Raw genomic sequence first — 20,929 nt, forward strand, 5'->3', positions numbered from 1 at the left:
TGCGATCATACATGAGATGATCGCGTAAACTGTCAGGCAAAAGACGAACCAAATGATAAACGATAAGCTCATCAGGAGTCGCAGCCGGCAGCTCCCGATGAATATCGTGCAGATGTTGAAGCGCTTGCTCCACAGAACGCACTGGTTTGGCGCGTTGCATACGTCAAAGCGCATTGTAAGTTGAGGCGCCGGATGACAAGACAACGGCTTCAGTAAACCAGTTCAGAAGCCAAGAAGCGTTGGGAATGACCGGCGGAGTCAACGCTGAAAGCGACTTGCGAAGATCTGTCACGAGGGACGCCAGACCCACGCTTAAGACGACCCAATTGGTGGCAGCTGAATCAGAAAGAGTGTAGCCTGCCAAGTCGAGGTAGCCAACCAAATCGTCGACCAAGAAAGAAATGTAGTCGGGCAAACTCGATTGCACCTTGGCCGCAGCGTCTGCTGAAACAAGGCGGCGTCTGTCGGGCTGCGGAGGATCGAGGGGGCGCAGGCGCTGAGTAACAGTGCCCGGCTGTGAATCGGACATTGTAGCATCACCGTTGACTAGCATCCGCGATCACCTCGAAAGGTTCACGAGGATCCGGCAAAGCAAGCACTGGTGTAACGTGCAAGAGCAGTTACATAACTCTCAATGCTTCTCTTCAACGGGGTTCACTCAGCTATTCTCAAGACCTTCCTTTTGCGACGTCGTACATTAGTGCGGGTCGTACACTGGATGGCTACATCTTCTCTGGTGTATCGCATCCGGTGTCTTTCGACACCACCATGACTGGTTGTGATAGGCATTAACGTAACATTAGGATTGCGCATCGCTGCCCGAGCATGTCAAGCATTCCTTCGTTAACCCCAACACCTCTGTGGTGGATTTACATCCTGACTGATCCAGCACCATCACAATTACCCGGCAACTGCAACGTCAGGAAACACGATCTGCCAAGACAAGAGCTGGATACGATGCAAACCATCCGAAAACCTCGGCAACTCAATCACAGCTCTCTAACATGCCCCCAGGCCGCCATACCACGTGGCCCTTCGGTGCAATCCCATGAACCCCCCTCCTCCTCCCCACAAACCCCAACACACAATACCCTGAGTTCGATAGTGTACATGACCTACATGACCTTCCAGTACGTGAATCCCCACAACAGTAGCTCTGCGGCGTCCATCCTCCCGCGCGTCCGTCACTGCACTCTTGTGCAGTGTGCAGTGCAGTGCAGTGCACCAAGCCTGCGATGCAACCTACGGGTTATTCGTAGGGGCCTCTAAACGGGAGATGAAAACTTGGAAGAGCGCCTTGCTCGCTCCTATGTGTTGGTAGCCCATCCAGGCGCCGGAACCCGCGCCGATACAGCCATCCCCCACGGCGATTAATTCAGCAGGCCGTAAGCACCGCTGCAAAGGTGTAGCAGTGGTCCAGGGGCGAGGAAAGATCCGCCACGTTGACTTCGGAACCACCGAAAAGAGAAATGGTCCTCCTCCGCGACGCTGATGTAGTCAGCAAACGCAAAGCGAATTCCTGCATAATATGCCTTTTGGGACTGTCCATGATAGTCAAAGGTAGTCGAAGTAGGCAGACCCCCGCGCGCGCAAAGATGCGTTGACTCGCTCAATCAAAGTAAATGACTTGACTGTTCTCGTCGTAGAAGCCGTCTTGGAAGCCCACTTCACTGTTGTACGACGGTACGACCCAGTTCTCCGACGCACCCTCCGGCAGCGGCCGCGAAGGGAGCGGGATCACGGGTGCCCGCTGCCGCTGCCGCAGGTACTGCGGTACGTACTTCATATCGGGCCTTATGAGTAGGGGCCGCGTGCTGGGATGGGCGATGGCGGCGGCCATGCGAGCCTCCCGTGCCGTACGCTCCGCTGCCTCCGCTGCCTCTGCCGCCTCTCGCTGTGCAGCGGGTGACGGGAACTCCGGCAGGATCTTGGGCGCCTCGGGCAGCTGCGTGTTTGTTTGGGTTGCGGTTGTGGTTGTGATTGCGGTTGCGGTTGTGATAAGGTTTCGGTTTGGGTTTCGCAGGCATATGAGTAAAGGCATGCGGGTTGCGCGTGCTTTGGGTTGGTATCGGAATGAGGAGTGTTTTTCAGGAAATGCAGATCAACAAACCTGACAGCTGCGTGAATGAGAAGACGACTTGTAGATGACTGCGAGAGAGTGGAGGACGCCATGATGACACAAAGTAGGCAAAAAGGACATCCATGTAGATGCCGTACATGCTTTGTGTGCATGTAACATGTCTCTCCTTACCTCTAACGTGACGTACAGCATCTCGGGGTTAACAGGCGCCGTCGACCGCACCTCTGCCGCTGCCACCTCGGCCGCTGTCCCTCTGCTCTCACTGCGATCCATCAATCCGCCAGCAGATCCCCCGCGGGCTGTTCCAGACGCCGCCGCCGCCGCTGCCGCCACGGCCGCCGCAGCGGCCGCGGCAACCGCAGCAGATCCCCCCGGACCTTGCCTGGAGGCCTTGCGCCGCAGCGGCTGCAGCCGCAGCGACCGATTGCCTGACGTTAGACCCGTACGGGCCTCCGCCGCCATCAATACGTTGGCGCCGACGCTACGCCTGGCGGCGTCGGCAACCTCGTCGGGCCGTGGCGACCCCGTGCCGTGGGCGCTGTTGGCTGCTGCTGCTGCGGCGGCGGCCTGTCCCACAGCACGCGCCGCCGCATCCGTCATGGTGCTCTCCGCCAGACCCTGTCAGCAAGGACCAGAAGTGGATGGGATCGGCGCCGGGTGATATCAGGAGGCATCGGATGTCGCCAGGTGGCACCGAGCACAGGTTGAAGCTAGTAACGTGATAAGGGAAGCAGGGCTCCGGTTGCTGTAAGCGGGCTGCCCCGGGCTGCATGCATGGACCTCCACCACACCGCCCCTACCTGCGCATCCCGAACCAGCATCGTCACAATACCACATTATCGCACATCCCGCCGTCTTTCCGCACGCTAACAAGCACCGCCTGTTACCATAGTACTACTAGGATAATGATAGTAGTGGTAGAGTAGTAGTACTAGTAGTAGTAGTAGCTGCGTTGCATCCCCCTTTCACCGTATAGCGGGAGCAGTGGTGACGTGCGATTACGGTCTTCCCGTTCCGCTCATGGCTTTTCACAGCCGCTAATCCTCCCCGCTAACCTGAGGGTCATGCAGCTTGTCGCGAACCCAGAACGACCTCGCGGGGTCATCCACCGCCTCTGACAAAGTCGGCGATGCCGGCCGGTGCTGAATGCGGCCGCGCCTCGTACTACCTGCCCCCGCTCCTTTTGCCGCCGCCTCCGTCGCCTCTGCCGCCGCCTTTGCCAACGCCTCCGCCTCCGTTGCCGCCGCCTTCGCCGCCGGCCCCATCACCGGCACCGGAATCGACTGGTGGGGACCGGCCCGTCGAAACAGCGCTCCAGAATCGTGCGGATGCGGCAGCGGCGGCAGGGCCCTCGCGGTCGGCGGCGCCCGCGGCGACGAGCCCAGATCCAACGACTGCATCAACGGCATGTACGACCGGTCCTCCGGGATCAAGTCCAGATGCGGCGTCCTGTTGTTAAAAGGGCTCTCCATCGACGCCGTCGCCGCCAGCCGGTGCACGCGCTCCTGCAGCGGCGCTGCCTCCGCAGCGGCGGCAGCGGCGGGCGCACCCACCACCGCCGCCGAGTCGCGGTATCCATGGGGGTTCCGCGGGCTCGCCGCCGCCGTCGTCATTGACGGCATCTCTTCCGGCAGCGGCGCCGTGTCCGGCTGTGCGCGTATCTCGGGGTCCAGCAGCACCAGGGAGTTGCAGGAAGCCCCGAGACTGAGGTTGCTAGGCGACGGTCCGGCGAGGGCGCCCAGTGGGGCCATAGACCAGGCGGAAGGCGACTGCGCCGCTGCGCGCTCGCGCGCCAGCCGGCTGGGCGACGTCGTCAAGCGCCAGTCGTCGGCGGTGACGGAGCCGCGGGCGCGCAGCAGCCGTCCCTTGGCATCCCAAGGCGCCGTGGGGATCAGCGTGACGGATGCACGGAGCGGCGACGCCAATGACGGGCTCCCGCCGCTGATGGCTGTGGAGAGGGAGGTGCTGATGCTGGTAACCGCACCGCTACCGTGCTGTCGTACAATGCTAGTGGTTGCGGCGGCTTTGTTCGCGAGCAAGCAATTTGAGGCGCCAATGACGGCGCTAGTGCCTGGCGGTCGCAGCTGCTGCTGCGGCGGCGATGATGCTGACTCATGTTTCTGATCATGCTGTTCCCCGCGGTGGTGCGGCGGCTGCGGTTGGACCAGCTGTTGGCTCGGGTGGTTTACTGGCCGCAGCAGCTGCAGCGCCACTGCCTGTTTGACGTGCACCTGCATGCCACCGTTGTGCTCAATATTTAATACAGATAATCTCTTTACAAGTGGGAGTTTGGTCTAGTGGTATGATTCTCGCTTAGGGTGCGAGAGGTCGTGGGTTCAATTCCCGCAACTCCCCTTTTTGGACTCATGGGATGCAAGTAGATTTACGTATTGAGTCAGAGCGGGGTGATGCATGCATGTATATCTACGCACGGCGTTGTTGTCACGTGTGAATAACAGCACCCGCAAGGCCCTGTACGACCGTGTACGTTCCTGTACGGCACACACCAACCTGTGCGCTCATCATGGTTGTCAGTTCATGTAGGGGCACGTAGGAGCAGTCCCAGCTGAGACGGGAGGTCTCCACTTCTGAACCTCGGAGGTCCTGAGGGGACGGTACCGCAGAGGAAAAGTATGGGTGTCCGGGAAGTATGCGAGGGAGGGTTTTCGCGTAGAGGAAGGTGGGGGGGTCCAAGAGGGGAGAGGGACACGGTGCCGCAAGGTGCAGAGCGCCTACCTTGGGCACGGTCCGGACGTCGAACTGCCTCGCCTGGCGCACCGGCCCCGGATCCGCCATGGCCTCCGCCTCCAGGCCGTGTGCAGGCATTGCGATCCGCTGGTCCCCGGTGGGGTGGCCGCTGCGGTCCTCCTGGGTGGTGAGCTGGGAGGCGGCCAGCAGGGAATCCAGGTAGCGGCTGTGGTTGACGCGGGAGGCGTTGTAGCGGGCCTGTGTGGGATGGGACGGGATGGGATGGGATGGGATGTCAGGAGTGCGGGATAAGGCAGGCGAGAAAGTTGGGGGATCGTTGACGAGGAGGTAAGGGTTTGGACGGAGGTCGGGCAAGTGAAGAGGGCAGCAGCTATATGGAGCCGAGGACTGAACGGCAAGCTAGAGGGGTTGTTGCGGCACGGATGGTTGATGTCATGAGGGAACAGGAAGCGATGGGGCAGGGCGGGGCCTACTACAGCCCGCCCCCCTTCTTCCCATCCGCCGCCGCTCAGCTAGCGCCTTTGCACCGCCCTCCTACACCCTCGCGACCCATCACAGACAGACATACGTGCATACACCTGCATGTTCCCACCTGCGCAATGAGCTCCCAGGATTGCGCCTGGGGGTCGTACGGCCGTGCCAGGGACGCCGCAATGGCCTCCACCTGCGAGCCATGCAGTCAAAGAAATGATCACGGTTCCGATGTTTGCGGTAGGGTACGGCTCGGTGCGAGAGCGGCTGCGGGCCCAGAAGCCTCACCTTCCACATAACTCACCGCCATCCCTCCAGCCCACTGTCCCGCTGCATTGGCCCACTTACAACACAAGCCTTACAAACATTAGGATTCTTCCTCACGGCATCGCCACCACCAACACCAGCTGTACCCCGCTCCAACATCTTTTTTAATGCCATGTTCGACCCCCCCCATCCACCCATTGCTAGCCCCCACCTGGTTCCATCCCTCCAGGACCACATCGCGGGGCCGCTTGGCAGTGGAAGCGGCAGCGCCACTGGCGCTGCTGCCGCCTTTGCCGCCCTCCTTGCCGCCTTTGCCGCCCTCCTTGGCGTCCTGCTGCTGCTGCTGCTGCTGGCGCTCCCTTTCATGGTGGCGCTCCAAAATGGCTTCCAGCTCTGGGCCGTCGTCCTGTAAAGGCAGTCCAGTACCATAATCCTGGCATGCGCACGGCCCTCACAAATACCAGTACGACTAACCATGTCAGGTACGGCAAAAGGACGAGTGACAGTGACGCAGCAAGTGGACACCCCTGTTCCGCCGCTGCCCCGCCTAGTGGTTGGGTGGATGGGCGGGTGGATGGGTGAGTCGTAAGTAAAGAGCTCGCTGCAGTGACTGGGCGGGTGGTGGGTACCTCGCCAGCCACCACGTGCTGGTGCACCACCACTGTCTGGTCCCCAGAAGACGGGATCCACAGCGGTGCCCCTGTGCGGCAACAGCTGCCATCAACAGTCTTGATGAGCAGCAGCAGCTAGCAGTAGTCGCCAGCAGCTCTAGGCCCTCCGTCAGCAGGGGCATAGCAATCAGCAACAGTGGTGTGGCGGGCAACAGCCCCTCAACAGCAACAGCGTGGGAGCTCTCGGCAGCAGCCGTTACTTACGTCCATAACGCGGCGAAGGATCTTCTTCATGGGCGCGTTGAACAGCGACAGCTCCAACTTCTCGCTCAGCACCTGTGCATCGGCGAGTGGCAGAGGGCGGGAGAAGGGAAAGGGGAAGAGGAGGGAAAAAGCTGGGGAACAGAGCAAGGGGTTGGGTTCCCACACCCCGGTTAGGGGGAAGGACCCTTCTGTCCTCGGCTCTTGCTCTATGAACATAACCCACCCACCCAAACACACACATACATACACTTACACCTCATGCCATTAGCGCACTAGTATGTCACGAGGCCTACCTGCACGGCGATCTGCTTGACGGCCCTGCCGTACAAGGCAATGTCCACCTCCGCCACAGCGGCCACCACGTCCGCCGCAGCGGCGCGGCCCAGCGGCGACGTCAGCAGCCAGGTCCGCAGCGCGGGCATGTCCAGAGAGATGACCTTGGCGCTGGACGACGATACCACGAGCGTGTACCTGCGCCAAAACGGAAACGGTTCATGACCCACGGGTCGCACTTTCAGCTAAGCAAAGTGGCTCCTGGCGCTGATGGGTAAAGGTCTCAGCTAGGTCATATCAGACGCATGGGTCAATCCTAGCCAAGCAACGGCCTCTGACCCCACGCCTACCATAGCGGCCGTGCCGCCAGTAGGCTCAGCTCTCCGCAGGTGGCGCCCTCCCGCAACGTCGCCAGGTCCAAGGTATCTGCAGCATCAGCAGCAACACCAGTCGACGACAGAGGGCAGCAAGAGCAACGGCAACAGCAGCAACAATAAAAGCAGCAGACATGGTGCATTCCACCTTTCCCCCTCAGCCCCCGCCCGTGGGCCGTGTCGCGCTTTCCAGGTTCCATGCGTTCAGGCCCGCTTCCCCACACGCCTAACCCTAACCCCCCTCCCTCCCTCCCTCCCTCCCCGCCCCTTATTCCCCCTCCCCCCAGTTCCACACCCACCTGCCACAGTGCCGGGCTCTTTCAGTCCCACCACTGGTCCCCTCATGACGCACTCGCCCGAGGCCACCAGGAACACCACGGGCGCCGCCTCCCCAGCACGGAGAAGCTCCGTGCCCTGTCAGGAGCAGAAGCAGGAGCAGGAGCAGAAGCAGGAGCAGAAGCAGGAGCAGAAGCAGGAGCAGAAGCAGGAGCAGAAGCAGGAGCAGAAGCAGGAGCAGGAGCAGAAGCAGAAGCAGAAGCAGGAGCAGAAGCAGGAGCAGAAGCAGGAGCAGAAGCAGGAGGGAGGGGAATAGGGAGAGGGAAAAAAGGAGAAGAGTACGAGGTGGGGAAGCAGGATTAGGGAAGAGGAGGAGGAGGAGGGGTCAGGGAAGGCACTCGATTAATGGACGCGGACTTGGAGGAGATGACCGCGGAGACGGGACCCATTGACTGACCTCCCAGCTCAGCCAGGAAAGCAAGGAATGAAATGTGCCAGAAATGAAACAAGTGGGTAGTCATTGGAAAGCATGCAAAAGTACAGAACAGAGCAGGAAAGCATGTTAAGGGACGCCGTGGGGATGTAAAGTCACGCAGGCGCAGGCGCGCATACACACACACACACACACACACACAGGGCATGTACACGCGCACGTGCACGTGCACACACCTGCTTGTGCTCTTCCAGGCGGTAATGCCCTGTCAGGTCAGTGGCGAGGGCCTGCGGGTGCCGTACAACAGTAGAGGAAACGGACCGAGCTTAGGGTGTGTATGTGTGACCTGGCGACTTTGCTAAATTGGATCTGGGTACGAGTGGTTGCAGTACATTTGGCTGCTAGCCCGACTACGATATTTTTCTGATATTTTCTGATATATACGCTGTTCGACTTGATGTCCACCTTCTTGACATCTTGCCTGCTTGGTTACTGGCCAAATGCATTTTACCTTGTGTGACGTTTCCTGTTTCCACCGACGTTTCCTGTTTCCGCCGGCTGTCCCCCTCCCCCAACCCACCTGCAGATCCACACCCATCAGCCAGTCCACGTGGCGGGCAAGCACCGGCAACACCCCCGGCGGTACGCTGCGACCAATGCCGTTTGACAGCAACTCGAACATGGTGCGGCTCATGCACAGCACCTCCGCACCAGCAGCTGTGCCAGCGGCAGCGCCGGCAGCGGCGGGGGGCCCCGCCTCCGCGGCCGCCACCACACGCGCACGCAGCACGCTGCTGCCCAGCGGTAGCACCTGTAGCAACTGCTGCTGCAGCTCCTGCGGCGGCGGTTCCACCGCCGATTGCTGCTGCTGCTGGCCTCCGGCCGCCGGCGACGAGGAGAAGGCCGCGGCGGCGGCCTCAGCCATCGCTACACCGCTGAAAGCATCGCCCGGATTTGCCACCTGCAGCTGCCGCGGCTGTGCCGGGTGGTCCTCCCTCTCGTCGTGGTCCTTTTCATGCGTCTTGTCAAGATTTTTATTGTGGCCTTGATCCTGAGCCTGACCCTGGCCGTGGCCGTGGCCGTGGCCGTGGCCGTGGCCGTGGCCGTGGCCGTGGCCGTGGCCGTGGCCGTGGCTGGGGTCATGGCCGTGGCTGAGGCTGTGTCGGTGGCCGCGGCTTTGGCTGTGACGCCGGTCATTATCGGAACGGAGTGAGGAGCTGGAGCGCTCGGCTGTGAGTTGCGGCGGGTGGGATTCGCCATCGGCGGTCGCGTCGGCGTCGGCGTTGGCGTTGGCGGCGTCCGCACCTGAGTCCGATTCCTCGGGTAGCAGCATCGCCTCCAGAACTACGGTTCCACTCAGGCACCAGTAAGTCCTGCGGGGAACACGAACAAGGAAAGGGAAACACGAAAACGGGAGGTGTATACAGGCGTATGCGCGTGTATATGGAAAACGCCAACCTGGAATGCGTGCGATGTGTGAGAGGTTGCAGCATTTCAACAAGGTACAGAATTTCGTCCCAAAGATAATAATCTGCGAAATTGCACGGGGGGAAAAGCGTGGGGCCGCGACAAGGAGACAAGTGTTGATGCGATGCTATGCGGCGTCTGCTTGTTTGGTTCTAAGCGGCTTGTCGGAGGAAAATGGGTGTAAATGGTTGAGGAAAATGAAGACCGGACCGAAGGAGCAAAGGTCTTAAAGGGGATGATAGCAGTTTGCCTGTTGGTAGCTATTACCTACCGTACGTACAATGCGCCTTCGTCCCCCACTCCCAGTTCGTCCTTCCCCCACTCCCAGCCCACCGACTCCTCCACCGCGATACCACCCACCTGTCATCAAGCTTCTCCACTACAGCTTCTCGCCTCGGCTGCGTACCCGACCTGCGCGGCGCGATCGCCGTCAACCGCTCCTTAGACGGCGGCGCGACCGTATTGCCGCCGCGCGCCGTACCCTCCGTCGGCATCGCCAGGACCGACATTGCAACAAAGCTGTCCCCCTGCGGCGTCGACGGCAGGATGCTGCTCGCGCTGTACGATAGCGGCTCCGAATCCATGGTCCCAACGGTTTCGGCGGTGCCGCCGCGCTGTCTTCTGTTCGTGCTGTAAGGCGATGTAGACGGCGGCTCCGAATCCATGGTTCCAACGGTTTCAGCCGTGTCGCCGCGCTGTTGCTCCGATGCGTTCGAACTTGCAGCGCGTGGCAGTAACTTCGGAGAATTGATGGGCCCATCTGGCAACACCGGAAATTCAATACCGCCGCCGCCGCCGCCATCGGCACTGCTGTCGTGTGATCCATGTAAACCCTTCGCTGCCGCCACCGCGTCTGCCGTTGGCTGACCGCTAGTCGTTGCCATGGCCGCCGCCCTGGCCGTGGCGAACGGTGATCCCTTGTCGTCGCCATCACCGCTTTTGCTGTCATCGGCGGCGCTTTCCCGCCGCCGCAGCGCCAGGGAGGGTATTAGCGGCTCCTCCTCACACGGATTGAACAGCGCCTCGACGGGGTGCGGGACACCAGGTGCGTTGGACAGGCGACGCGAGGTGTACGGCTCCAGAACCTCGGTGTTGTTGCCGGCGGCGGGCCCCGCCAACCCCACATCGCCCGGCTCCGATGCGGATCGAGAACTCGTCCCCGCGAATGTAGGGCTCCGGCAGGACGGCGACGCCGTGTATACGGCAGCAGATGCCTCCCTGGGCAGGGTGCCCGCTGACGGTTCGCTCGAGGTCTCCGCCAACCCCCCTGTCGCGTCCAAGTCAAGCCCTCCGTCGACAGCAGGGAATTTGTCGGCGCTGGCAGCTATGGGTACCTCAGGTAGCTGAGTCATCGAGACTGCATGCGCTCGTTCCTCCGACTCGCCAGCGGCCGCTGCCTCAGCCACTCCATCCGCCTCCGCCTGCTCCACCTCCGCCCTTGCCTCTGCCTCCGCATCGTCGCGGCCGGCTTGTGTTGCATCGCCGGAGGCGCCAGCGGCGCCGATGGCGCGACGGCTGCCGTATTTTTCCGCCCAGGATTTCTTGCCGCCAGTCGTTGACGGCGGCAACAACGTCAACGACGGCGCTGAAGCTGGCGTCGGCGGCGTCGGCGGAAGCTGCTGCAGATCGGGGACTTTGGCGCCGTCGTCAGTTGCGGCTCCTGTGACGTTAGAGCCTCTACTCCCGGGCTTACCAGCGGCGCTTCCCATGACGGAATTCCAGCCCGCCGTCGACGTCGCCGCTGGGTCGTACGGCGGCGGCTCCGGCATATCTCCGGTGTAGCTGGGACTGCGGGATGGCAGCGATGACGGCGCCTCAGATGGCCGAGGCATCCCCACTGTCGGCCGTCGCACCACTGCCGCCACACCCGTATCCGCGTTCAGCGCCACCGCGGCATCAGCCGCCTCCACTCCCGCCTCGGCCTCGGCTCGGTCGAGTGATCGTGCTTCTGGTGGCGCAGCCGTGGCCGCGTCGTCCGGCGGCGTACTGCCGTCAGCAACGGCGGAGTCGCCACTGCTCCTACTCCTGGCGTCCGGAGCACCTTCCGCAGTTGCGGATGACTTGCGGTAGCTGATTTCGGAAGCCCGCGGCGGAAGCTCCGTCACCTCCAGCTTGGCCAAGTCCAGATGTTCCCCAGGTTCCAGCTTGCGGTATTCCAGGTCTTGAAACACACGTAATCGGACCTTGGGTGGGCGTGGGCAGGTACGGGAATGCAGCAACAGACATACTTTTAAGTGGTTTAGCAAGTTTTTATGGTCTTCATTTAGGTGGCATGGATGAGGGTTGTTACAAGGGACATCGCCGTCTACATAAAAGCGATCTATTTTATCGACAGGAGGGTTGGATACGAACCCCTTTCCCTACCTGCCACGTCAGCCTGGAGAAGGCGGGAAGGTGGCTGAATGCTTGCGCCAGCAGCTCCACTTGCCAGGGCTGTCGATGGCCCGGGGTGGAGGTGGACAAAATGGCGCGGATCTTGTCGGCGGCTGCGGGCCAGGTCACCTGCAGGAAAAAAAAGACGGCGGCGGATGCAGCGGCGGTTGTCAAGGCAAAATGGGGTTCAGCGGCAAGAAAACCAGGAAGCACTTCAGACTCTTCATACCAGCTTTCGGGCGGTGTGCGGGCGGGGCACAGAAGGATGCGAAACAGGCTTCGCTTCGGATTTGGCAAGAAAAAAACCCAGAGACTTGGGACGGTGCGAAACGTATGACATGCGCTAGAATGTAGTGGAATCATTCCCTGGAAATGATTTCACTACATGCTAGCGCACGTCATAGCGCATGTTCCACACCGTCCGACACCGGCCCCTTACCCCGACCCATTTACTACCTGCGACGTGCCTCCCGGTCAGCTGCCCTCTGCCATCGGGCCCCGCTGTCACCTACCGGTCCGGTATCCTCCACGTGGCCGCTGGCCGTCACCAGCCGCCGCTGCGCCGCCACCGCCGCCTCCGCCAGCTGCGGCAGAGCCTCCGCCGGCAGCAACGACCGCAGCAGCGCCGCCGGGATGAGGATGTATTCGCAGCGCTGAAGCGCCACCGCGCTGTGTGCCGTGAGCGGCCTGCGCAACGCGACACAGCACGCAACAATGTAAGGCAGCAGTGCTTCAAGTTCGGGTCAAAGTTCCCCCGGAGACCGTTTGTCCATTTCCCTTTCCCCAACCCCCTCTCCGTCCTTGCAGTTTGCAGCTTTTGACGTCGGAAAACAATCCTTTGTGTTTCAAAAATCTTCTGCATAGTTTAGTGGGAAAGGGACTGGAGGGACGACTCACACCTGACCGTAATTCCTCCCTTTATCAATCGCCCCGTTGCTCTTCACACGGCCGTTGCCTGACTGTTCACCCACTTGGATGGCTTCAGCGCGTCAGGCTCCTTCGTCTCCGGCAGAGCCTCCTCGCAAAATACGACAGGTGCGCCGTACACCGCCACGACGCGATGCTGGTGCAGCTTGCATTGCGACGCCAGCGCATTAGCCAGCGGCTGCGATGCGCCGGTGATGGCGCCGCCAGGGCCTCCACCGCCGGGGCTGACAGACGCGCCGGGCGAGACGAGGAGCTCGCTTTCCCTCTGCTTCCGCGAACCTACACCACCGCCACCCCGACGAGGCCAAGGGTGGAGATTGGCACGTTCGGGCGCCGCATTGCGGCCTGAACGTGCGCCTGCTTTGCGATTAGCAGCTCCTGTTGGGGGCAATGCGGTGCCGCTTACACACGCAACCGAATAGTCGACGTTTGAATCCGAGTCCGCCGCCGCTGTTGCCCGCGGGCCTGCGGTAGTGGACATCCGTGACGGCTGCTGACGGGGCTGATGCAGCGGCGGTGGCGCAGCCGCTGGCGGTGGCGACTGAGGGGGTGGCGTCGGCGGCTGCCCTTCCGTACTGGCACGCGCCATGTCGGCATCAGCGGCTTCGGAGCTGCGCCTGCGGCCGCCACCGCTTCCCCGAACGGTAATAGGAGTACGCTTGCCGCCGCCTCCAGCGGCGGTTGCGGCCGCCGCGGCCTCGCCATCGTCATCGGAGTCCGTAAGCCGCGGCTTCGACGATGGTGGTGGCGGTGCCGGTGGCGGCAGAATGGGATGTACGAGCAATGTCGTGGATTCAGGTCGGCGTTCGTCAATGCTTGGGGCTTCAGATGTCGGCGACGATGGCCGCCGCTGACGTACGGAGCTTTCGCTCAGCGCGCCCTGGCTGACAGGCCTTATCTTCCCTTCCGCAGATGCTAAGCTCGACAAGCCTCGCTGGCTGTTACGCAGCGGTGATGAGGATGTGGACTCGTCACCGCGGCTGCCGTTGGCGCCTCGGCTACTGCCGACTGTGGCAATCTTGTTGAGGGAATCGCCACGCGACAGTGTGACGGGTCGCGGTGACGATGCGCCACTAGCGAAGGGTGACGCGCCGCGGCTGCCGTTACGGCTGACGGCGTGCTGTAGGTGCGATGAGACGCCGCCAATCTTGCTGCGCAGGCCGCTTTTCGGCGGCAGCGAACGCTGCGTGTCGGCGCTGCCAGGCGCAGCCCCCGTGTCCGTCGCGGCGGCGGCAGTAACGGCATCAGCATCACCCTTGCTATTCTCTGGCCCCGGCGCTGCCGCTGCAGAGCCGACGCTGTCCCCGGAGCCTTCACCCCGAGGAGCCGCCGCCGCTGCAGCTTGCGCCGCGACGTCGCTGCCACCCTGTCCCGCATCCGCCGCGTCCGCCTGCCCCTGCGCGTCCGCCGCTGCTGGTGTGCCAGTCCACAGTACCGCTGGCTCATTGCCATATTCGGCGCTGACCCCGTTGGCAGTATCCTCTGAGAAAGCGAAGCCGTCTGCTGTCTTTGCGGTCGCAATCGCCGCCGCCGCCGCCCCGTTACTAAAAGAAGCCTCCGCGGCAATTACATCTGCAGTTAGCGGTATAAGCACTTCAGACTGGAGGACGAGTGCCTCGCATGCTCCAAGGACCCTACATGAGCAGCAGGCACTCCAAGGGCCCTATGGCCCAACGTGATTCATGGATGCTACGGGCTGCAGCCACTACCAGGCGAAACGTCACATATGCGGGGCGCCTGGCCCACTTTAGTACATCATCTCCCAGTAAAGCGCGTTTAAAGGTCCGGAATAGCCTTCCACTTTAAAAAGGCACATTACCCTGGCGAATGGGATGGGCACCGGGCGCAACGAGACCACTGCCTTACCCACGCTCGTGCTGCCGCTCAGCAGCGCCTTCACGGGGCTGAGTGCTTCGTGCATGTGCAAGGATCCGTGTAGGGAATCCGCTGCCAGGTCAAAGGAATTGACGGCCGGTAGCATTGACGGCTCCGGAACCAGATCTTCGGGCTGCGGATGAAGAGACTTGGGATGGGGGCCGGCTGCAGGGACCCCTGCTGTGGTCGGCCCTGATGCCTCTGCGTCAGCAGGCGATGCCTCCGTCTGAAATGCCTCCACACCTACATCGCCCCCTGCTTCGGTTTGAACGGTGCTGGCGGCGTCGGCGGCATCGGCGAAGCGGAGGCTGACACGCGACAATCGGCTCGCCGCCGCGGCTGTGGACTCCTTTGCAGATTCGCGCTCTGCTTCCGGATCTAGATCCATGTCGCCGCCGTCGACGGCGGCGGCGGCAGCAGCTATATCCGCGTCACCTGTGGCATCTGCGGCCGCACCACCATCCACCGCTGCATCCTCGCGACCCGTACTTCCGACGGATGGCTCCGAGTCCTCTGACGCGGGGCCTGGCGGCGGTGTTGCCGCCTCCGACGCAGAATCGCCGCCGTCAGCGGCGGCGGTGGCGGCATCAACGGCAGACGCCGCTTTGCCGCTGCCACCGGCAGCATCCTCAGCACGGGCACCGGCCGCCTCACCAGCGTCGTGCCGAGCGTTGCGGCTGTTGCCATTTCGCAGAGCCCTTACCAAACTGACGTGCCGCTGCTGCTGGACCCTGCCGCCGCCGCTTCTGCCACCGTCCTTGAGAGAGCCTCCTGCGCCGCCGTCGCTGCCCTCACCCTCCTCCCCTGGCTGCGACCATGGTGACACGGTGACCCCTTTCTTAGATGCGAGCTCCAAGCCCGAGTCGCTGCCGCGGCGACGGCGACCGCTGCCGCCAACACCGGACTCAACAGAGATCACCGTGGCGATGCTGCCGCCGGCAGCAGCGGCGGGGGCACTATCCCCGCCACTGTCGCCGCTTAGCCGCACGGACGAGCCGGAGGGCCCGAAGCTGGGCCGCTGGGCGCCCTTAAGGCCGCCGCGGAGCCCACCGCGTGTTTGCAGAGCGGCACGCGGCATCTCGTTGAGTACCATGGAGCTGGCCGCGGGGCCTATCATGACACGCAGCTGGGAGACCATCTGCGCCTGCGTCACAAGTGTGTTGGCCTCCAGGGGCGCCGCCATTAGCACCTGCAGTTCGTTTCGGGGTTTTGGCATTTTATGGTCCTTTAATTTGATATCGGTTTTGATACAATTTGGTTCCACGTACAGTTTGGTGTCATCACTTGATTCACATAACCACCAAGAGGCTTGGGGGATTTTAGACCCTCAGATCCTTTGCCCCCCACGGCTGTACGGTAATACAGCCGTACCCGGTATGGGATGTACTGCAGCCGCGCCATCGCCGTACCTGCCCTTGTACCAGCAGTACAAGATGTTCTGTGGGCTGGCCGCCCACATACAGCGCCTCGCCGGGTTGGCGCTGGGCGTACGATATGTCACGCATCAGGCCTGCCTTCAGCCGTGCCACTTGACTCGCCTGGTAAAACATGCGGAAGGAGATGCGTTCGTTCAGGGGCAGAGGGAGCAGGTCGGGGTTGATCGAACATACATGTTGCTGCTGCAGAAGACCTCAGATCATTTAATCCTTCCATAGTGTCTCCCACCTGCAGCTCCGGCATAAGCGCCACCACCTTGTCCGCTGCCCACCGCCGTACGGTGGCCTCGTACGAATGCCACGACAATACGGCCAGCTGTGCCTCGAAGTGCGGGTCAGTGGTGACGGTCAGTGGCACGGTTTGGCGGCGCAGCATCAGCTCCATTCCCAATACGGTGCCAGCTTGCAGACGCTGCGATATAGAAGGCAGGAAAAGCCGTGTCGGGTTTCTTATGCGAATGTACGGGAGATAGCACGTCCGTGGCTAGCCAGCCCACACTAACTAACTTCGAAGGGGTGATAGCACAACCGCAACTGGCCCGCCATGGTACGTAGTGTGGCCACTGCAAGGTGACCGAGTGAGGATTGTTGTGCGTGAGGGTATTATTGACCTTTGCGAAGTTATAGCGCCCATACACCGTCGCGCGCTCGGCAACTTGCCGAAACAACTGTTCACGGGCCAAGCGCCCGGGTTCTGGGCAAAACATGCGGTCCCCAGAGCTTACGTGTGGTGGGCGGCCCTCCGCGTGCAGCATCACGGTTCCGCTGATCAGCACAAACGCCTCGTCACAGGCGCAGTTCTGCAAATGAAGCCACGCCAAGGAAAGGGAAAGGCCGAGTACGACATCAGCGGGGTATGCAGATCCTCGTCGAGCAAAGGGGGTACACCAGCCGTGCTCCCTTACCATCAGGAGATGCTCCCATCCAGTTCAGATGCCGGCATATATGCCTTCATAACCCCATCCGGTGACTCCGTGGTCGGAACCCCCCCCACCGGGTTGGCTATGGGGTGTCAGCACACATCCACCTCGCACCGAGCCGCTTAGGTAACTCTTTCATCAATATCACCAATCGACAGTTTAACTGTAAGTGTTCAGCTTATGAACTCCTTTTGCGTTGGTGGAGCTGTATGATGCTTCAATGGCAGTAGAAGCGAGGCCGGTATCCCTGCACCGCCGCGTTCTTTGTCCAATGCCAAAGTGCTGGAAAGCCGTATAGAACTCGACAAGACGCCGGAATACCGCCACTGTGGCGTCGAACTACCGACAAGCTTGACCCGATAAGGAACAACAAACATTTGTCCAATGACCTGGTCATTTGTACGGCTTAAACACGGAGAAATACAGGCGCCGTACCTGTTCGTACAGGTACGACCCGGGAGGGTAGCTGAAGAGTTGGAACTGCTGCGCCACGGCGTTGCGCAGGTCATCACTCAGGCTGCGGCAGTGGTGTTTGGGAAGAGAAGGATTTTTATAAGGATAAGGCAAACGAAGACAGGGGCAAGCCGCGAGGCGAGGGGCAAAGGCACATTGGACGAAACATGAAGCGGGCCAAGTCGGGACAGCCGCCGAAGCGCCAGCCAATCCATGAATGCTCTTGTGCTCCTTGAATTTCCATTCCAATAACACGCCGCTTGACTTACTAGCATACCGTGAGGCGGAACATATCACCGCACCAGCAACTATCGTCTAGTTAGCAGCTGAAATGATATTCAGGAATGGATAAATTTCAGCCTATAACCGAAGACTCCATTTGACGGGCACGCAGCCTCCCAGGACGGCGACGTGCTGCCCCTGATCCACAACCTCCATCCTGGAAAACCTGGCCCGGAATCCGACGCCCTTGAAACCGCTCCGAAACCCCCGGCTTGGAAACGTGCCCCACGGACCCCCCCCCCGAAACCAAATCCCTTTCCAATTTTCACTTACCCCTTCAACTGCTGGATCTGACGCACGATGGCCTGCATGTCGTCCAGGCTGGCACCGCTACGCTGCAGCACTGTCGCCAGGCGGTTGGCGGCGGCTTTGGAGCTGAAGGCGCCGGTCTTGGGCGGCGGCGGCATGGTCACCGTGCTGATGATCGCCTCGCGGTGCTCGGCGGCCTATGGTTCGGTGTGTGGGTTCCAGAGGGTATACGTGAGATACTTCAGCACAGTGTGTAAAGCTTTTGGTTCCTGCCGAACCGCCCCCTGCACATATCTTAACGGGAGTTGCTCGCCGGGATCTTTGGTTGCCTTGTCGCACGAGCCATCACCGTTGCCGGTCCACACGTCGCCCTGTGCGGCTACGGATACCCCCACAACCCTAGACCCTCTTTAGGCACCCTGTTATTGTTAGGGCACGTCAGATCCCCCCCAAGATCTTTATTGCCGGATGCCCTGGCCTCATCGCCTTACTCGGTATCCGGCCCACCTGCAAACGCAGCGACCGGTAGCGGCCTGTCTGAATGGACTGCGTTGCCGCCAGACGCTCCATTACGTTCATCACCGCCGAGCAAAACTTGGCCTCCGGCGTCGGCGGCATGGCCGCCACCGAGGGGTTCACCCGCCGCCCGAACAAGCCGTCTGAAGTGCGGGGCTGCTTCCGAACCAGCAGCGAGCTTTTCCTGCCGGTTGGTGATGTCCCTGTGCCAGCGGTGGCGGCGGTGCTGGTGGCGGCGGTAGCGGCGGCGGCGACGTCGCCGATGGAAGTGCTGCTTCCGAGTTTGACAGGGTGGAGCTTGGTGGCAATAGCGGCGGAGAGGGAGCTGGTCCGCGCCCCTGGGTGCTGCGGTGATGGAGGCGGCGGGCTGCCGAAGAGGAAGGACCAGTCCAGGGGGGCCGTGTTGACGGCGGCTGTGACGATGCAGGCGACTTGGCCGCTCGTAAGGGAGCTGTGACGCGGCGGGCCGAGCGCAAGCGGCATGCTGGTGCGTCCCAAGGGCCGCACGGCATGGTCGGCATCGGGGTCGAGCTCGGGCGAGGCCAGCAATGGAGATGAACGTGGCGGAGAACGTGGGGGAGAACGTGAGGGGGAATGAGACTGGGACTGCGGCAGCGCCTTGTTAAAGGGCACAAGGTACTGTGCATCCAGGTCAATGGGGTGATAGCCGCGCGCCCCTGGACCAAGATAGTAAGCTTCAACGGCCTTGGGTAGCTGTGGGGAGTAAGCGGGCGTTCGGAGCGCGGGTGAAGGGAAGTGACAGGTTGGGATAAAGGACAAGGCCTTGAAGGGGGAAAGAATTTGGCGGTTGGGGGTAGGTGAGGTTGGGCGGTGTTGCACCAGGCTAAAGCTCACCCGTGTCGGTGGGATAGTGGTTGCAAGGTGGTCTGAAAGCACCCGCGTTACTTCCGAGGTCCTGGGTTGTAATGCGTCCCGCTGTCCCCCTTCCTCGGTGGGCCCTTGCGCTGTGCGCGGCGACACAACTTTCGTTTCGGCCAGGTAGCGCGTAAGCGCAGGCAAATGGAAATCCATTGCTCCAGCTTAATGCCAGCCTGCCTCCGTTGGTGTCTCTATCCATGGCATTCCTTCAAAGGTTGGCATGTTCACACCGAGGCCCAGGAGATCATGCACACATACCGCAAAGCCGTATTTTCAGTTTACATCTAGCTAAATTCATATGGGATTCAGGCGCGTTCTGTTACAAATGTCTAAGCGACCTCGACACATTATTAGCCACATGGAGGTACTTAAGTGAGATTTAACAGATTGTTATCATGTTAACGACGCCACAGCTTTCAAGCTTGCAATAACCCACGATTGCAACGAACGCACACTTCGCCTAACGACGTCTTCCGTACTCTTTGTGTTTGACCGGATTCCACCGCTTTTGCTTTGGGAGTTGGTGCATCATGTATAGCTTATGACTTAGACCAGCCATGTAGCTTTTTCATCGTCGCTAACCTTTGGCGTTGCTTATGGACTTCGCTACTCCCAGAGCTCTTCCCGCACGCAGCCATGTACCAGGATGCGTGTGATTATGAATTCCTTATACCTTGGATAAATTTACGGAGCGTGAAATGGAAGGACTAGGATCAAGCTGTGACAACTTCTAGGGCGACGACTCGCGAAAGGGCTAAACACGCGACTGGAATGGGACAGTGCTGGGTAAAGCTCGGCGCTTCAGGTGGTAAGATTTGGGTTGCTTTACGGTCAACCGCAAACCTGATTTGGAATCTCAAACACTCTGGCTTCTCCCACAGACCTTGCAGTGGCCAGCGTAACGGAATCGTACCGAGAGGTAGTGCTGCTGTGTACTGTGCGTGATTTGGGGCCTCCGGACGACAGTTAACAGTTCCGGCACGCAGGGGACATCTTATCGCTTGCGCCACAGCGACGGCCCCCTCAGCAACGAGGAGAAGGCCATAGAAGAAATACTTGGTCCACTTTTTCGTTTGGCCCTCGAGGCGCGGTTTGGACGACAGTTGTGCCTACATGTGTTCACATCTCTAACACGAGTAGCGCGACTATGCCTGGAGGAGCATCCCGAAGGGTAGGTAGCGCGATGAGGGGCTGGGACTTTGGGCCTTGCACAGGCGGCAACCGTGTCCGTCGTACCAGCGGGGATACGTTTTGCCGGGTGGGTAGGCACGCTATCGAAGTCAAGTGGGAACTAGCAGCTACGATCAGGATTGTGAACCATGGAAAGGAGGGTCAAATGCTTCCGCTGGGGGTTAAACGCGGAAACAAAGCTGCTGCACCAAGCAGCCGAGTCACAGATGCGGACACTCGCATGATCACGGTGTCCACGTACCCTACGTCCAAATCCACAGCAGCGCATGTCTCCAAGGCGGAAACTCGCCTGAAGCGCCCGTCAGGTATTCTTGCAGAGCTTTTGTGGTTTGATGAACGACTTGCCCGGATTGGGTTATGTGGCGGTCAGATGAATGTTGGTTTTGATTTGGGTCACGACTCTGCGTTGCTCTTACCGGTGTGTTTTGCTCGTTGAAAAGCAGGCCTTCCGTGGAAGCTCGCTTGGCTCGGCTGCGCGAAACAGCCTGGGAATTCGAGGAGCTGTTGGACAACTTCTCCTCTCGGTGGGTAGCTCATCAACACTGACAGCTGGGAAATGCCGGCGGAGGCATCTTTCATAGCTCTTAAGTATATTTGTGGGAA

At 60.9% G+C, this 20,929-nt stretch overlaps 1 protein-coding gene across 1 annotated transcript; it reads right to left on the bottom strand.

The window, feature by feature from the left end:
- Nucleotides 1–1,609: 1,609 nt before the first annotated feature.
- Nucleotides 1,610–19,288, bottom strand: VOLCADRAFT_92246 (uncharacterized protein; the record flags this gene model as incomplete). The annotated part of the gene is made up of 26 exons (XM_002951721.1): nucleotides 1,610–1,945; nucleotides 2,252–2,698; nucleotides 3,136–3,194; nucleotides 3,375–4,311; nucleotides 4,592–4,684; nucleotides 4,817–5,026; nucleotides 5,382–5,453; nucleotides 5,739–5,933; nucleotides 6,403–6,474; nucleotides 6,696–6,873; nucleotides 7,402–7,463; nucleotides 7,995–8,045; nucleotides 8,339–8,988; nucleotides 9,064–9,131; nucleotides 9,586–11,408; nucleotides 11,590–11,727; nucleotides 12,111–12,285; nucleotides 12,570–14,097; nucleotides 14,392–15,589; nucleotides 15,810–15,938; nucleotides 16,066–16,248; nucleotides 16,562–16,636; nucleotides 17,192–17,273; nucleotides 17,765–17,937; nucleotides 18,248–18,970; nucleotides 19,112–19,288. The coding sequence occupies 26 exons, from the start codon at nucleotides 19,286–19,288 to the stop codon at nucleotides 1,610–1,612; spliced, it is 9,834 nt and encodes a 3,277-aa protein (XP_002951767.1).
- Nucleotides 19,289–20,929: the final 1,641 nt, after the last annotated feature.

The sequence above is a fragment of the Volvox carteri genome, assembly GCF_000143455.1.
Source record: "Volvox carteri f. nagariensis unplaced genomic scaffold VOLCAscaffold_25, whole genome shotgun sequence".
Classification (NCBI taxonomy): domain Eukaryota; kingdom Viridiplantae; phylum Chlorophyta; class Chlorophyceae; order Chlamydomonadales; family Volvocaceae; genus Volvox; species Volvox carteri.